At 45.1% G+C, this 16,120-nt stretch overlaps 1 protein-coding gene across 1 annotated transcript; it reads left to right on the top strand.

The window, feature by feature from the left end:
* Positions 1-15,812, top strand: mn1 (MN1 proto-oncogene, transcriptional regulator). The gene is made up of 2 exons (XM_022759392.1): positions 1-3,843; positions 15,364-15,812. The coding sequence occupies exons 1-2, from the start codon at positions 306-308 to the stop codon at positions 15,618-15,620; spliced, it is 3,795 nt and encodes a 1,264-aa protein (XP_022615113.1). The 5' UTR covers positions 1-305; the 3' UTR covers positions 15,621-15,812.
* Positions 15,813-16,120: the final 308 nt, after the last annotated feature.

Raw genomic sequence — 16,120 nt, 5'->3', positions numbered from 1 at the left:
AGAGCAGTCAAGTGCACGCGCAAAATCCAGGACAGGGACACAGTTTACGTGCGTATTTGGACACAGTCTGTCCCCTCTCTCCTCCGCGTCCTTGGAGAAGTTGAAAAACAAAAACAATTGATCCACAACAATGAGAACTTATCCGGTGAGTTTCAGCATTTAAAGTAGATAGAGTAGTTTGTTCAGCAGTGTTATACAAACATTTGAATCGTTTCTTCTATATCCTTTTTTTTTTCTTTTTGCTTTTGGGGACAGACGGAAAAACTGGCAAACTGGCCGTCATGTGGGATTGATTGCAAGGGAGTATGTTTGGGCTGGAGCAGTTTGGTTCTCAGATTAATAGCAGAAACCCTGGCCAGTCAGAGAGAAACATAAACCAACCTAGATTGAACATGGGCTCCCATTATAAAAGCCCAGGTTTTCATGCTGGAGGCCCGCCGGGAGCCGTGGAACCCGGCATGGGCCCTCTGAGCGAGCCGCAAATGCTCGGGCTCAATATGAACATGAACGGAGAGCAGTACGGGGGCTTTCACCCGCGGGGCCACTCGGACATGCATGCGGGCGGCGGACTTCAGCAGCAGCAGCAGCAGCAGCAAGGACCCATGCATGGATTTTTTAACAACCAGCAACCTCATCAAGGACACCCCCACGGCCATCAACCTCACCCCCACCAACATCACCCTCATTTCAGTGGGAATTTTGGCGGCCCGGAGCCAGGGTCATCATGCCTGCATGGTGGCAGGCTAATGGGCTACAACAACAATGGCATGGGACCACAGCAGGGCTTTGGAGAAGGATTTGATCCTCTCGCTGAGGGACAGGCAGGGGATGGCTTTCCCCAGCAGCAGCAGCAGCAGCAGCAGCGGCCTGGTAATATGCCTGACTTTCAACATCACGGGCCTCCCAGTGGCAGCCACGCTGTCCCTGCCCCCTGTCTACCCCTTGACCAGTCGCCTAACAGAGCAGCATCCTTCCATGGCCTCCCTTCCTCTTCATCCTCCTCCTCTGAGTCTCATGGGCTGGAGCCTCGGCGGATGCCAAACCAGGGAGCTGTAGAGGGATTAGAGTATAACTTCCCCAGTGAGCCACCATCTGGACATTTTGATGTACCTGTTTTTTCCCCATCAGAATCAGAATCTCAGTTACCACATTTTGGGCCAGGAAGGCCAGTTCCCAGCGGAAATTTCCCAGGGAACCCTGGCATGCCACGGACACCAGGTATGCAGGGCATCTCTAAGGGACACCAGCCACCACCACAGCCCCAGCAGCCTCAGCATGGAGTGTTTTTTGAGCGGTTTGGAAATGGCCGGAAGGTGCCCGTGGGAATGGAGCCGGGGGTCAATGCGAGGCATCCTCTCATGCAGCAGCAACAACAGGCTAGCTTGATAGCCAGACAGAACTCATGCCCCCCTGGCCTCCCCCGACCCCCTCAGGCTGAGCCCGGCTCTACTAACCCTAACATTCTGGACGGAGGGGTCATGATGCCTGGCCAACACAACCAGTTTGAATATCCCATTCACAGACTGGAAAATAGGGGTCTGCACCCCTATGGGGACCCCATGTTTAATATGCAACAGCCAGCTCCTCCTCCCTCTCAACAGCCTCCAAATCAGAGGCTGCAACACTTTGACTCTCCTTATATGAACATGGCGAAAAGGCCTAGATTTGACTTTCCTAATGCGCATGGGGGTGAAGGCTGGTGTGGTGGTATGGATAACCACCTCTCTCCCTCTGCCTACCCCGGCCTGCCTGGAGAGTTCACCCCACCTGTGAGTGAAGGTTTCCCACCAGGTCCCCTGCAGCATCCGGGGCCTGAGCAGCAGTCTCTGCAGCAGCGCCAGAACGCAGCAATGATGATAAAACAGATGGCCTCTCGCAACCAGCAGCAGAGGATGAGACAGCCCAGTCTGCAGCAGCTGGGTCACCACGGCGATGTACCTCCTGGCCCAATGGCTCACGGAGGCCCAGTCGGGAGCATGCCTCAGCCCAACTTTGACAGGGAGAATGGTGGCAGGATGCCCAACATTGATGGACAAAATCCTCATGTCACTCAGGAGAACTCCTGGTTCCAGGGGTCCCACCCACCGGGGGAGATGATGTCACGGCGTATGGGTGGAGCGGGTAATGAATCGGGGCCCCATGACATGGGGCTACAGCAGAACGGGGCTGGGATGATGTTTAGGCCAGGCATGGGCATGCAGGAGCCCATGAGAATACCAGGAGATGGGCATGTGCAGGCTCTCCACTCTCCGGGCATGCACTCACAGTTCAGCGGCAACATGGGCAACCTCTCACAAATGCAGTCTCCAGGAGCAGGAACAGGGCATCCGAATGCACCAGCAGAGAGGCGGCCAGCTGACTTCCCTGCACCTCCAATGGGAGCACAGCCAACGTTTCCCTATGGAGGGGCTAACCGTCAGGGGCCAGCCCACAGCGCTCCCCAGGGGGTGAGCACCTCACCGGGGAGCTACCCTCCTCAGTCTGAGTTCCCCTCAGGCCAGCGGTCGTCTGTTAGTAAGCTTGGAGCTCTGTCCCTCGGGAACTTCAGCAAAACCAGCACTAAAGACAGTGTTTTCGGCCAGAGCTGTCTGGCGGCCCTTTCCACGGCCTGCCAGAACATGATCGCTAGCCTAGGGGCCCCCAATCTTAACGTAACATTCAACAAGAAGAACCAAAATGAGGGCAAGCGAAAACTGAGTCAGACAGAGCAGGACATTAATAGCAGCACATCTAATGGGACTGGCAGTGCTGGTCCTGAATATTTTCAGAGCAGCACTTCCCAGAACAGCCAGATGCCTGGCACCGGGAATAGCAACTCTAAGCCTGCAAGTCAAAGCCAGACGGTGCAGGGGGAAGCCAGTGCCCTCTCCCCAAATTACAACATGGACGCTACCCCATGCAGTGAGGGGAAGGCAACAACAGGGAGTGGGAGAGGGAGAGGGAGGAGAAAAAGAGACAGTGGACATGTGAGCCCTGGAATTTTTTTTTCCTCTGACAATGGTAACCCTGTTGTAAGTCCAGGCCAGCAGACCCCCTCGGCTGGCGTTGGGGAGAGGGGTGGGGGCACGCCCCATGAGAAACACCTCCAATCACCCTCTTGGGGAAAAGGAGGCGACCTAATGTTGGGGGACCAGGCTGACCTGATGTCTTCTTTGGACAGTGGCATTCAAAGTGTCGCCAAGTCTGACAGTAGCTCACCACGAGTGGACTTTCCAGACGATGTCAGCACCCACTATGGCAACGAGGATGAGGTGTCCTCCAGCTCAGATGCAGGAGGGGCCTCGGCCACCAAGCCTAACCGCAGCCCTATGATCACAGGCTCACCCAAAATGCAGAGGAGTGACCATGGGCTGATAAATGGACAGAAGCCCCTAGGCATGGGCATTAACAATCATACTACCTCGACACCAGACAGCTACGGACTGAATGCTGGTGGGGGCACAGGGGCCAGTGGGGTGAGCCACCCGGGCACTCCTGGGGTGGAGCAGGTACGCACCCCATCCAGCACCTCCGGCCAGGAAGAAATCCATCCTCTGGAGATTCTGCAGGCCCAGATCCAGCTACAGCGGCAACAATTCAGCATCTCTGAGGACCAGCCCCTGGCCATGAAGAATGGCAAAAAGAATGGCGACTGTCCCTCTCAGAACGGAGACAATGAGCTGGCGAGCTGCAGCCCGGATGCTGGGAAGGGCTCAATGGGCACTATTGACCTTGACACCCTCATGGCAGAGCAGCACGCCACCTGGTACGTGCCCAGTGACAAGGCCATGATGGATGGGTCAGAGGATGACAAGGCCATGGGACCCTGGGAAAAAAATAAGAGCCAAAACAACAGTAAAGAAGGTAATCAACTAGTCTTCATTCTTTTGGTTCTATTCTAACTACTTCTCCTTTTCTCTTTCTCTCACCCTCTGTGTCTAAAACTCACTCTCACACACATGCAACTCAGGCCACACCAACTGATCAGTGTTGCTCATAAAATTAGTATATTTTCATTCTTAAAATGCTATTTACTTTATCTGAAATGCAGCGTGACACCACAGACATAATATGTGAAATGCTTTGGTAACGCTGTTAATAAAGGACCTTATGTCCACATCGTGCGGCCAGACAGCAGCCGCCTCTGTTAACTAGTCTCTTTGAATTTACAGATTTAGGATATAGGAAGATAATTAATTTAATTCAAGGCTTTATAAAGAAAAAAAAAGACTGATGTGGTATTTTTTTCTTGTTAAATTGAGTCCGTATTGAGGAATGTAAAGAATGATTATCAGAGCGGTTTTAAATGCCATCTGACTGAACACAGGAAACCTTGTACCTTCTCTACAACGTATTTTTTTTTTATAGGTTTCTTCATTGTAGAGGCACTTCAAAAGAACAGCTCAAGAAAAGTAAACATTTCCTGTGGTTCTTTATCTCGGTTTTCAGGGTGAACAACTACATTGAGAAGATTAATAGCTTTTTGAGGATATGCGTTTGCGCAGCGGGGTTTCCCTCGCCTTGTTACGTGTTTGTTTTTGTTATTACCATGGGATAATAGTGGATTGATTTTAGATTGGCAGGGCAGGATTTCAAGGATTAAATATCATGGTGACATTATACAGCCTTTCACTTTTCGATTTATTTTCCGTAGGAAACTGTGGATTTAGAAAACTTTTAATACCATTTAGTATTTAGTTTAAAAACGTGGTTTGTCTATTGTTAAACCATTTGTGAATATTTATTGTCACTTTGAAATGATTTATTATTTTTATTATCTAACCCAGTCAGAGTAAAATATTTTTGGAATTAAAGTGAGAGTCTCTTACAAACACAGGTTTAATAAAGGGAAATGTTAAATCTTCTGGCCTAAAGGCATAGAGGCAGATTTTCTTCTAGACGGAGATATTGTTACGATCTGCAAATGTAGCTTCATACAAGCAGTTTTATCTCAATGTTTTTATGGTGGCTGTAAATCAAAATGCAGATAACTAATTTTACTGTTACGTTGTTCAGCTGCGGATTAGTATTTCCTTATATTACTTCTCCTTCTTCCTCTTCTTCTTCTTCTTCTTCTTCTAATAATAATAATAATAATAATAATAATAATAATAATAATAACAATAATAATAAATAATGATAATAATGTTTTATTGATTTTATTATTGCTTAATTATTATATTATTTTAATAATATTTTGTATGCAGCAATTATAATAGAAAACGTTTGCATTATTATGCATTATAATTGCAGAATCAGTGTAGTCGTAGGCTGTGTATCAGAATATGTCAGTTTTATACTTATTTTGTTGTTTTTTCCCTCTTGTGTTTCTTGTCTTCTTTTTTCCGTTGGCTTTATTCAAATCATTTCAAACCAAACCAAGACAGAGATGTCTGACGTGGCTACATAAAAAAATTTGAAAGAGCGACCCACTGTAAAGGTTAAGATACCAAAAGGCCTGTGGATGTACGGATGTATAATAATGTTTGTGTATATATATATATATATATATTTGTGGAAAGCGCTCAGCGCGTTTGGAGCGCCTCTTTGTTCTGATCAGTGCGGGTGCAGAGAGGGGCGGGGGCGCGCACCGCGCCGAGTCTGGACTCCAGGCGCATTGTTTATATGAGACTGAGCACAGGGTGTCGGGTGGTAGCACTAAAAACTATGACATGAAGGAACACTGTGAAAGACCAGTTCGGCTGATGCGGTAAGCTAATATCACTGGTCACTTTCATTATAAATGAAGAGAAAAATAACAGGCAATGAAGATATTAATTTGAGGCAGAATGATCAAACTATAGCACATCCCTCCATCTAGCTATTTGATTTCTATTTGATTGCTCTCAACTGGTCCTTTCAGCTAATTTAACTGACAAAATGACAAGGTCATTGAACATTGTGGCTTTATTTGTCCCCATGATTTCCTCCGTTGTCATTTTCAAAGGAGGTAACTGGGTTCTGTTAATTTATAAAAATAAGAATCTGAACAAAACAACAAAAAACAGAGCTATGGGGGTTTGTTGAAAAGAAAAAAACTCCCTGATGCCAGGGAGTGATGATCATTACTTTTGATAATGATTAATGAGTATTCTTTTGAGTAGGAAACCCAGCACTGATAAGCAGTCAGCCACACTCACCCTGTTGCATTCACTGTCTTCATTTCTCTGGGGCTGATAGCACATTTAACATCACAAATTCACAAAAACAGCAGAATAGTCTATTTTCTGCTCTCTTTTCCCCTCCTCTCCTCACTCCTTCTCTCTCCTCTCCTCTCCTCTCCTCTCCTCTCCTCTCCCTCCCTGCATGGACAGCAGGCATGCAGCTCTGGAGCGATCGATAGCTAGTTAGCACAAATCACGGCTCCTGACAGTTTCTCATTTGAGTGCTTCAGACAGCAAAGATGAAAAAAGGGTGGAGGTGTATTTGGGAGGGGAGGGGGATTTTGAGATTGAATTTGATGCTTAGGCTACACAGAAGGGAGCAAAATAACATAATAATTTAAGATACCCTAAGTCATAGTAGTTCCATAAGAGCCAACATCCCACTGGCTTTTCACACTGCAAAAAATATCCACCTTAACCAGTTAGTCTGGTTTTCAGTCTTCAATCTTCTGCCATTGGGGAGCTCGTGTCAGTGAGACTAATTTAAAATAAACCGGGCCAATCCATTAGTCCATTAACACTAAATGTAACTTGGTCAAGAAAATTCTTTAAAGACGATCATTTACATTAGGTTAAAGTGAGTGTTTGTAATTCCAACGACAGTGGAAATAATTTTCCCTCTTATGAGTTTAAATAACATTTTAATCATCAGCACAATATGACATAACCTGTTAAGATAGTTTTTACTGTTTAACTGTTACAGAAGTCTAAAGTACAGGCTGAGAAGTGAAGTGTGTCTTCTGAGGTGGCAGATATATTTTTTTTCTCCCAGGTGAAACGGTTTTCTACCCGTCAACTTCCAAAAACTGCTCTTGTCACAACCATTTCGTTTACATATACAGCAGATGCCTTATTTTGCTCTCTCGGGAGTGTTGTTGAATTATGCATAAATTATTTTCATTCTTACACAATAAGCACTATATCAGGTTACTCAGTTCAATATTGATATACAGTAATTAATACATAGCTTTACACACAAATATCTTATTTTAAATAGCTAATTAAAAATGAAAATGTAATTGAAAATGCATTTACATTTAATTTATTCAGATTATAAGCAGAACTGAGTGCTTTCTCGTTTTAATTTACAGACAAATTGAATTTAGTTGTCAGGCATTCAACTTTATGTGCGGTTATCAGATTCTGGTTAGAGTTGAGGTTTTGTCCTGAGAAATTAATACATGATACGTATTTGTTTTGTTTGTTTTTTTTTTCCTTTTTTTTAAAAATTTATTTCTTTTTTAGTTTAGTCAGTGTTTCAATCGCTCAGTGCAGCTCCACCAAAAAACACTGTGAAACTTCAGAGGGACCCCAGATCATTTAGGTGCCAGGTGTGTTTGTATTAGCGCTGGAGAGCAGGAGAAACTACAGGAGCCACTAATCTTGCTATGATATGAGTAAGACACAGGGCAGAAATTCAACACTGTGTTTGCTGCAACCTTCCTCTGAGTGTTTGAACGTGCGGACAAATAAAAGTTAAACTGTGCCTATTTCTGGGGGAGCTGCACTCACAAAGTGCTGCTGCGTGTTCACCCAGTGCATCCCAGCTCACCCTCTCTGTGGTCCCTGTGTGCCTGTTTAAAGTGAGGCGTGCTGCACTAATGGCCCCCTTTGGACCCCATATTTGGCCTGCTCGCTCTGTGACAGCACGTAGCTTAAGTTTTTCCACTAAGGCGCAGTTATACCTGCCGCTGTAAGCTCACAGCCTGCAGATCTTTGAGTGCCACACGACGTCTTCCGCTCACAAAGAGTTGAGTTGCACACGAGCAACTTCACTTGCACGGTGTCAGTTAATATTATTTCCCCTTTTTTTTAAAAATTATTTTACGCTCTTCCTCTTCCGTTCCCTTCTGTATATCTTAGCCAGAAGCTGACCGTTCATTTGGAAACTCATGTATAGTCTTGATAACAGGCCACCAGCAGGCGTAGGAAGTGATTCAGTTATTTTTATTTTTACTTTTCAGTTTTTGCCACATACACTTGAGTGACTTTTTTTCTTTATCAGCACACTTAAAACACTTCACAGTTGACCCCGAGGAATAGTTTCACTCTTCACTCTCAATAATCAGTCCTTAAACAGCTCTAATAATGATCAAATCTCTGTCGCTCTGACTTTGACAGGTTTGAAAAGAAGGAACTTGCATCTTATCACACCTACTAGAAAGCAGTTAAATCCACAGAAAGAGCCGTATTGATATTCCACCATGGAGAACAATCCTGTGAGACTACCTGGCTTTGACATTTCAGAGCGACAACAACCCCACAAATCACACCAGTAATTTCTATTTCCTTTTCCTAAAAAAAGAAGAAAGTGACTGGCACATGCTTGAATGTGAGAAAAAAAAAAAAAAAAACAGCTCGAGGCCGTCTGTGTTCTTTACCTGTCATTGCAAGGTGTTTCATATTGACTTTTTCAACAACACACATCTACCAAGCCTCCCACGTACTCCTGGACTGCAGTAATGATAATCATTATGATAATCATAGCAATTAGCCTTGGTAATATTGTTTCCAAAAGTCATAATTCATCCTCACGCAACTCCTGTAAGTTGACTTGGTTATTGACAGGTTCATCGGGGCTACAAACAACTGCTAGTTTATGTCTGTACGTGCTGATTTCAGCAACATGAATATATAACAGTGACAAAGCGACGTCTTAGAGACTCCCCATAATGGGGATGGAGAAAATAACACTATTTCTACTGTTATCATGTTATATTTTTCTTCTTGCTGTATGTTTGTGATTGTACGCATCTGTGTGTGTGTGTGTGTGTGTGTGTGTGTGTGTGTGTGCATGCGTGCGTGTGCTGGTATGCACGTGAGTATGTGACGAAGGGCAGGTTTGTAGACACTGCAACTTGATAGTGTGGATTTGTCAGCTGTAGACATAAAGTTTGATTTATTTAGACTCGGTGTCAGGCTCTCACGGCTTCAGCCTCCCGATCTCAGGTGTCTCGCTTGGTGGAACACGCTCGCTTAATTCTAATGTGTTGAAAATATTTAAGAGTATTTACTTGACTTGTAAATAGTGAAGGACTGAAAAATGCCTATCACGCATTTAAAGTGACAGTGTTTGTGCGTGCATGTTTGTTTATGTGCTCGGTGTGTGTGCGTGCGTGCGCCATGTTCCTGGGTTTTTTGCAAGACATTGAGCACTACTGACAGTCAAAGGAAGCCTATTAAAGAAGTGTGCTACTGACTGATGAAGAGAGAAACAGATGAACAAAGGTGTCAGGCCTTTTGCTTTGCTGGATTTTCAACTCTTCAAAATAGCAACTCATCCGGTGTTTTGTTTTCCCTGGGGAAGGGTGTTAGAATAAAATAAAACTTGTCTCAGCATGTGGTAAATATTCTCTTTGGATGCAGCAGAGAATGGGAAGCTGAATTTATCCGGGAGATGCACAGACTGAGGAGTTCCAAACCTTCGATTGTGGATGTATGATGTGACATGCCTCCAAATGTCCAGTGTCTGGTTGAGTGCCTGCTAGAGCGGTCCAAACAAGAAAAAAAAAGAAAAGAAAAAAAAGCAGTTGGATACAAAGCTCCTGAAAGGTGTCCTGGGTTTATATGTTACCCATGATACAAGCACAGCTTTTAAAAGGTGTGTGTGTGTGTGTGTGTGTGTGTGTGTGTGTGTGTGTGTGTGTGTGTGTGTGTGCGTGCGTGCGCCCGTTTTCAGAGGTGCAGATGTTGTCACGCTGCCAGCAGCAGTTATGTTATTTGCCATACAGGTAGTCATCAGGCGCCTTTAATTTGTATTGAGGAATTGACAAATGAGTTATGACACTGGAGCTGTTTCTCTTGGGAGACAGAAGTACAGACTGATGGAGTGAAAGAGAATGTAACAGAGATGGAGAGAATTTTTTTTATTATTTTTTATTTTCCTTGCAGAGAACATCTGTAGTTTCTCACATGAGGCGAGTGGCTGGGTAATAGCTACCATTTGCATTTATGGAAGAGAAAATAATTCAATTCAAAACATTTTCTCCATCACTTTCATGCTCCATGACTATTGTCTATTCTTGTCTGTATGTAGAAATTTCAGGAACATATTTATCCAGATATTAGATATAGATAGATATTTAACTATATCTCTTTAGAATATGTCCCTCCTTAATAATGTAACCTGTTAACACAAAAGACCCAATACACAATATCACTTTTAAGTATATTTAATTACATCGATTAAAATGATCTGTTCACACTCTTCAGTTCATAATTACACACACACACTATCATTTTTATTCGAAATAAAAGTCTCTGTCATGTAGGTGTGTCTAATCTCGAAATGTTTTCACGTGTAGTTGACCTTTTCCAAAAAGGTGGAGACAGAAAACAAAGTGTGCAGCTCTGTGCTGAAACAAAATAGAGACAGCGAAGTAGATCAATATGTCACTGACTTGGATGACATGCTGGACAGGTCCTGGACATGGTTGTGAGTTATGAAGGAGGCACTAAATCACTTCCCATGTTCTGATTTGTGTCTGGTTTCCTAAGCACTTCTTGTGGCCAGAGGGTGTGTGTGTGTGTGTGTGTGTGTGTGTGTGTGTGTGTGTGTGTGTGTGTGTGTGTGNGTGTGTGTGTGTGTGTGTGTGTGTGTGTGTGTGTGTGTGTGTGTGTGTGTGTGTGTGTGTGTGTGTGTGTGTGTGTGTTGTGGGTATGAGTTTGAGGCGATGGGAATGGGTGTGTTGCTGGAGAAAAGGTAACGAACGCTGGGGGCAATGCCTGCCTGGGCAAGTTTCTCTTTTTTTTTCTTCCTCTTTATATTGCAGGCCAGAGAACAGAGAGGAAATTCAAACCAAAATAACCCCTGTGCCCTTGCCTGAGAAATGTGCCCCCCGCTCTCTCCAGATATGCTCCCTGCACTGAGGGAAAGGTCACACTGCACCACTTGGGTGGAGTTGGGGAGGGGGTTGTAGAGAGCCTTACATGCCCCTCACTCACCCTGGGGCACAGGATACCTGGGCTAATACTTCTGTTAGCCCCTTTCTACTTTACATTAAGACTTTCCTGTTGAAGGATATTATCTGATTTTGATTTAATTACCTCTGATCAATTTTTGGCACTGAACTGCATGTCCCGTCATCTCTGACACTGTGGGGAGACATCTTAGGGAGAACCTTAAGGTGTTATATTTCAGCAGGACAGAAACATTTTCCTCAGTGCCGTGTCCCTCCTGGTTAAAATCAGACCTTTTCTCGCCCTCTTTTTTTTTTCAAATCAGACTTTTTCTCTGTGGATTGTGACGGCTGTTTTGTGCTGACAAAGACAGAGTCCTCACACAAGCCCATAGTGGTAGTTGTTATGCTAAAGGAATCTGACCTGATGTCACACACTGTCATAGGAGCGGAGGCCTTTGGGTGTTTTTGTCAGCGAGCGGAGCTTTCTGATTGGGCTGGTTTGTGTTCAGAGAGGATGGGGTCACGCCCTCGGGAGCACGAGGTTAAAGGTGAAGTGTCGTCATGGAAGTATAGAGCTTGGGATAGAAAGGGCAGAGGCCTGCCGCATGGGATTGTGGGGCCTGGGAAATCAATGTGACGGGGCTGAGGAACTTGAGCCAGAAAGAAGCTTTGTGGATTCAGACCTTCTCACGCGCACTTTATTCTCTGTCATTAAAGAAAAACATTTCATTCACTTCCTTTTCTGCTCCACTTATTTCACAAGTACACACAACATCTATTTCAGCTTCTAAGGTTACTGTCATTATTTTTAGCTGTGACAAAACTAACTGTGCTGCATCTTTTTAAGATTAATTGAGAAAAATAATTGCAGGATGTAACGCGTATTATTAAATTACTAGAAAATACAGTCTCAGAGCAGCCATTGTTTACCTCCCTGCATTGCTCCGAGTGTGTCGAGAGTGTGTGTGTGTGGTATGACATGTAAACCCGTGTCAGGCCGTCAGCTCCCAGACACATTGGTGTCAACCAGACAACCAGAGCTGTGCGCTGTGCTCCCTGCCTTCATGGCATTCGAAGCTCTACTCATCTCTGTAAATCGTCTCTGGCTGTGTCTGTGAGACAGCTCCCAAACCCTGCTGCTATGTGTTTGTGTGTTTGTGTTATTGTGTGTGTGTGTGTGTGTGTGTGTGTGTGTGTGTGTGTGTGTGAGAATCATCACCAGACACTAAATAACAAAGTACAGCACTTGGGGCGAGAGATATAGCGATATAAGTGCATCGCATTAAATTCAGTATTTACTTAACACATCACTGTGGTAATCTTTTCTGGCTGTAATGTGGTTAAGGATATTTAGGTGTATTTGTGGCTCAGCGCAGCTGCTTATGCTGTTACTGTTCCCTTTTTATTAGGTATTTTCCCCCTCGCTTGTTGATGCTAAGCACTTGTTCCCCTCAGATGAATAGGCTATTATTGAGATATTACCGTGGATATGAATTCTACGTTAGTCAATGAACAGCCATAACAAGATAGATCTTATTGAAGAAAAAAAAAAAGATTTCCCTGCTTGTAAAATGTCATGGTGATTTGGGATTTAGACTTGTGTGATGTAGAATTTCACACTGCCGTTTCCACTTTTGAACGAATACGCCGCCATGGATAATGCTTACAATTTAAGTGTAGTGTCTTGATTTTTCCATAAAAATCACATCCCCTGAATCCCCCTTGGCTACCCTGTAATAGTGGGTGATATTTTAATCCTGTGGTGGTCAAGTGTTTGGCTTATTTTACAAGTAGAGGATTTTGTATATGCTGTTAATTGAAAAGTGCGCTGTAAAAAATAGCTCACTCAGAAGGATGCAGGTCTTTAACTTGAAGAGATAATTGACAAATTAATAACAAAAAAAATCTGTTGACACAATTTGTTAAATTGTGTTTTTGGTGCCCAAAAAGATTTTTTTAATATCATCTTATACCTGAACATGAATGTTAGGATTATACAAGTGATAAATCTGCGTGTGTGTGTGTTGTCATGTTTGTAATTTGAGCTCTGTGTATTTTTTGTCAGTGTGTTTTCCCCTCTTGTCCTTGCATTGAAGCCGAGTGATGTGTCTAGCTGGGATTGTGTGTGCGTGCATGCACGTTCATATGTATATGTGCGTGTGTGTGTGTGTGTGTGTGTGTGCACGTTTATATATATATGTGCGTGTGTGTGTGTGTGTGTGTGTGTGTGTGTGTGTGTGTATATGTGCATGTGTGCGTGTGTGTGCGTGTGTGTGTGTGTGTGTGTATGTGTGGAGCAGCAGCTGAGGGCTGGTGTGGGCATAGCAGCGGCAGCGGCGGCAGTGGTTGGCGTGTTGTGTGTTTTTGGCTGTGCGTGTTGTCAGTTTGCTGTGTGTCAGCAGTGAGCCAGGGGAACGCTTGGCTGCCTATTCAGGCCGGTGCGGACCCTGCTGTGCCCAGCTAGCATGAGCTGCTGGCGGGTGCTGGAGGGCATAGTGCAGGGAAGAGGGAGTGTGAGTGGGTTGGGGTGGGGGGATGATACTGGCAGGGGGCGGGGATCCGCCATGCTGAGGTGTATGACTGGACCCTCTGGCAAATGTTAGATCTCCTCACCGCCACCACCAACACAGCTTTAAATCCTCATCCCCCCTCCGCACCCTCAGCCCCCACTTTCACCATGTCTCTAGTCCTTGGGAGGGAGATGGAGAGAGAGAGAGACAGAGAGAGAGAGAGAAATTTGCAGAGAGCGACAGTGAGAGAGACAAACGAAACGGGGAACAACGGGAGGCTTGGCTGCCTGACCTTTTACCAAATCCCCCCACTTTTCCATTCCAGTGGTTGCAGCCCAGACAGGCTGGGGGGCAAGCCTGCCTCACTGCCTGCATGTCTGCCTGCCTGCTTCTCTTGGTTGTCCTAGCTGCCTGGCTTGGCCTGGCCTGGGCTGGCCTTATCTTCTCTGGCTGCGTTTTGTTAACACTGTGTCACTGCTGCCTCAGGGTTTGTGAAAGCAGAGAGGGAGGGAGATGAAAACAGTAAGCATAGCAAAATAAAAACTGTTTAAGTAGCGGAGAAAGATGAGCTAAAAGGGGGAAATACAGCTGTGGATGATATGCAGGTTGGCGCGGCGCTTCTCTTTTCTCTTAGGTGAGCAGCAGACTGACTGGAGTGTTGTGATCTGCAGCCTCTGTGCCCAGACTGTGTCGTCTATCACAGCCTCTCCCTTCTCTGACACATGTAACTCAGCTTGTCAGAGCTGTTTTCTACCTGTCTCTACACTCAGACACCTAGTTGTCCCTGCACCTTGAAGCTCTGTGTCTTTGTGCAGCACATTGATCTGTTGCAACCATCCACATGGAGCAAGGCAGTGGTATGTTCTGTGTGGTGGGGAGATGGGAGAATAATCGGACTGATTTTAGTGAGGGATCCGTAACATCTTCACACATATTTCCTCTGTGCTCTGGGCTAGCTTGGAGGCAATACCCAAAGCTCACAATGCAACACTAGTGTCATAACACGTAGCCCTTCCATTACCTCCTCTGCAGTGCCACTCTATTCTCCTATCTTATTTTGTGTGTCTTTTAAAAACTTTTCTTCATTTCTGTCCTCCTCTCCCTCACCGTGCTGCAGTCTGAAGCTCAGCAGATGAAGTGTGACACTGCGCTTTTATGTATAGTTTAGCCAAGCACTTCCTGTCCTCGTCAATCTTCCCCTTGACTAATTTTTTCGTTACACGGCACAAAGTGATTTTTCTCCATATGAGAAGCATGCATCTCAGGCGTCAGCATTAACTCTTTCATGTGACGTATAATCAACCTGCATATGGATTTTCTGGAAGCGTGGTGCAACCATTTAAAATGAGGCTGCACATCTTGGTGACACAGGGTTGATACCGTGGCATATCCATTATACCAGTAAATTGGGTCAAGCAGGGTTAAAGGGCAGTTTTCTCAGTGCCCTTTGACCCTGTGACCAGAGGTCATGCAGGAGTGCTCCAGATTTACACGCCTGACCAAGAGCAAATGAGTGTGTGTATATTTATGTGTGTTTCTACATGTGTATATCAGGCATGAGGAGGTGGAGTGTGAGGAGAGGAAGCTTTGCTTACAGCCTCCTTTTCAGGTTGTATTGATGGGGGGGTGGAATAGTGTTGAATTAATTTCACAGTGCAGATTTAGAGTGGGATGTGAAAATGACACTGGTTTAATTAAAAGTGTGTATTTTAAATGGTTCATCTGTATCAGAGAATGCCAGTTGCTTGAAGTTGTTTTTCATTTTTGCACAGTCTTAATTAACCTTTTCCTCTCTGTGCTTGTCTGCAGAATCTGAGCTGTCCCAGAGTAAGGCTGGAGCTGGGGCCCCGGGGGCCGGAGGAGGAGGAGGAGGAGGAGGAGGAGGAGGAGGTGGAGGTGGAGGTGGAGGTGGGAGCAGTGGAGGGAACCACCTGCAGTGCCTGTCTGTCCACTGCACAGATGAGCTGGGGGACAGTAAGGGCAGAGGGGGGCCCGTCTCGTCCTGGCGCTCTCTCCACTCTGATATCTCCAACCGATTTGGAACATTCGTGGCGGCACTGACTTGAACAAAAAAAGCAGGCCCAGCAGGAAGAAGGACAGAAGATTACAAAATAAGAGGAAGGAAAGATTAAGAGACAAATAATGATGATGAGGATGATGACGATAAGGTGTCGATAAGGCTACTGCGAGCAGCTCTTGCCTGTTCAGGGAGAGAAAGACATTTACACTCATAAATGCAAACATGAAAACAGACACACATACACACACATGCACGCGTGCGTGCACACACACACACACACACACACACACACACAAACACACACAAACACACACTCACACTCACACTCACACTCACACACACACACACACACACACGCACCTGTACACATACACACATGCAAATACCATGTTTTTTCTGATACATGCAGTCACACTTTAGGACGCTCTCTCACATACTGCTGGACAATACAGCTGGGGCTCTACTCAACGATGCCCAAATCTGGAAAACCTCAAATCAATATTTTTTTTTTATTTTATTTTCTTTGTTGAAGAAAAATAAAGAAAT

This window comes from Seriola dumerili, unplaced genomic scaffold, assembly GCF_002260705.1.
Source record: "Seriola dumerili isolate Sdu_G_001 unplaced genomic scaffold, Sdu_1.0 BDQW01000017.1, whole genome shotgun sequence".
Classification (NCBI taxonomy): Eukaryota; Metazoa; Chordata; class Actinopteri; order Carangiformes; family Carangidae; genus Seriola; species Seriola dumerili.
Note: the sequence above shows the minus strand (reverse complement) of the source record. Positions and strands in the feature narration are given on the sequence as shown.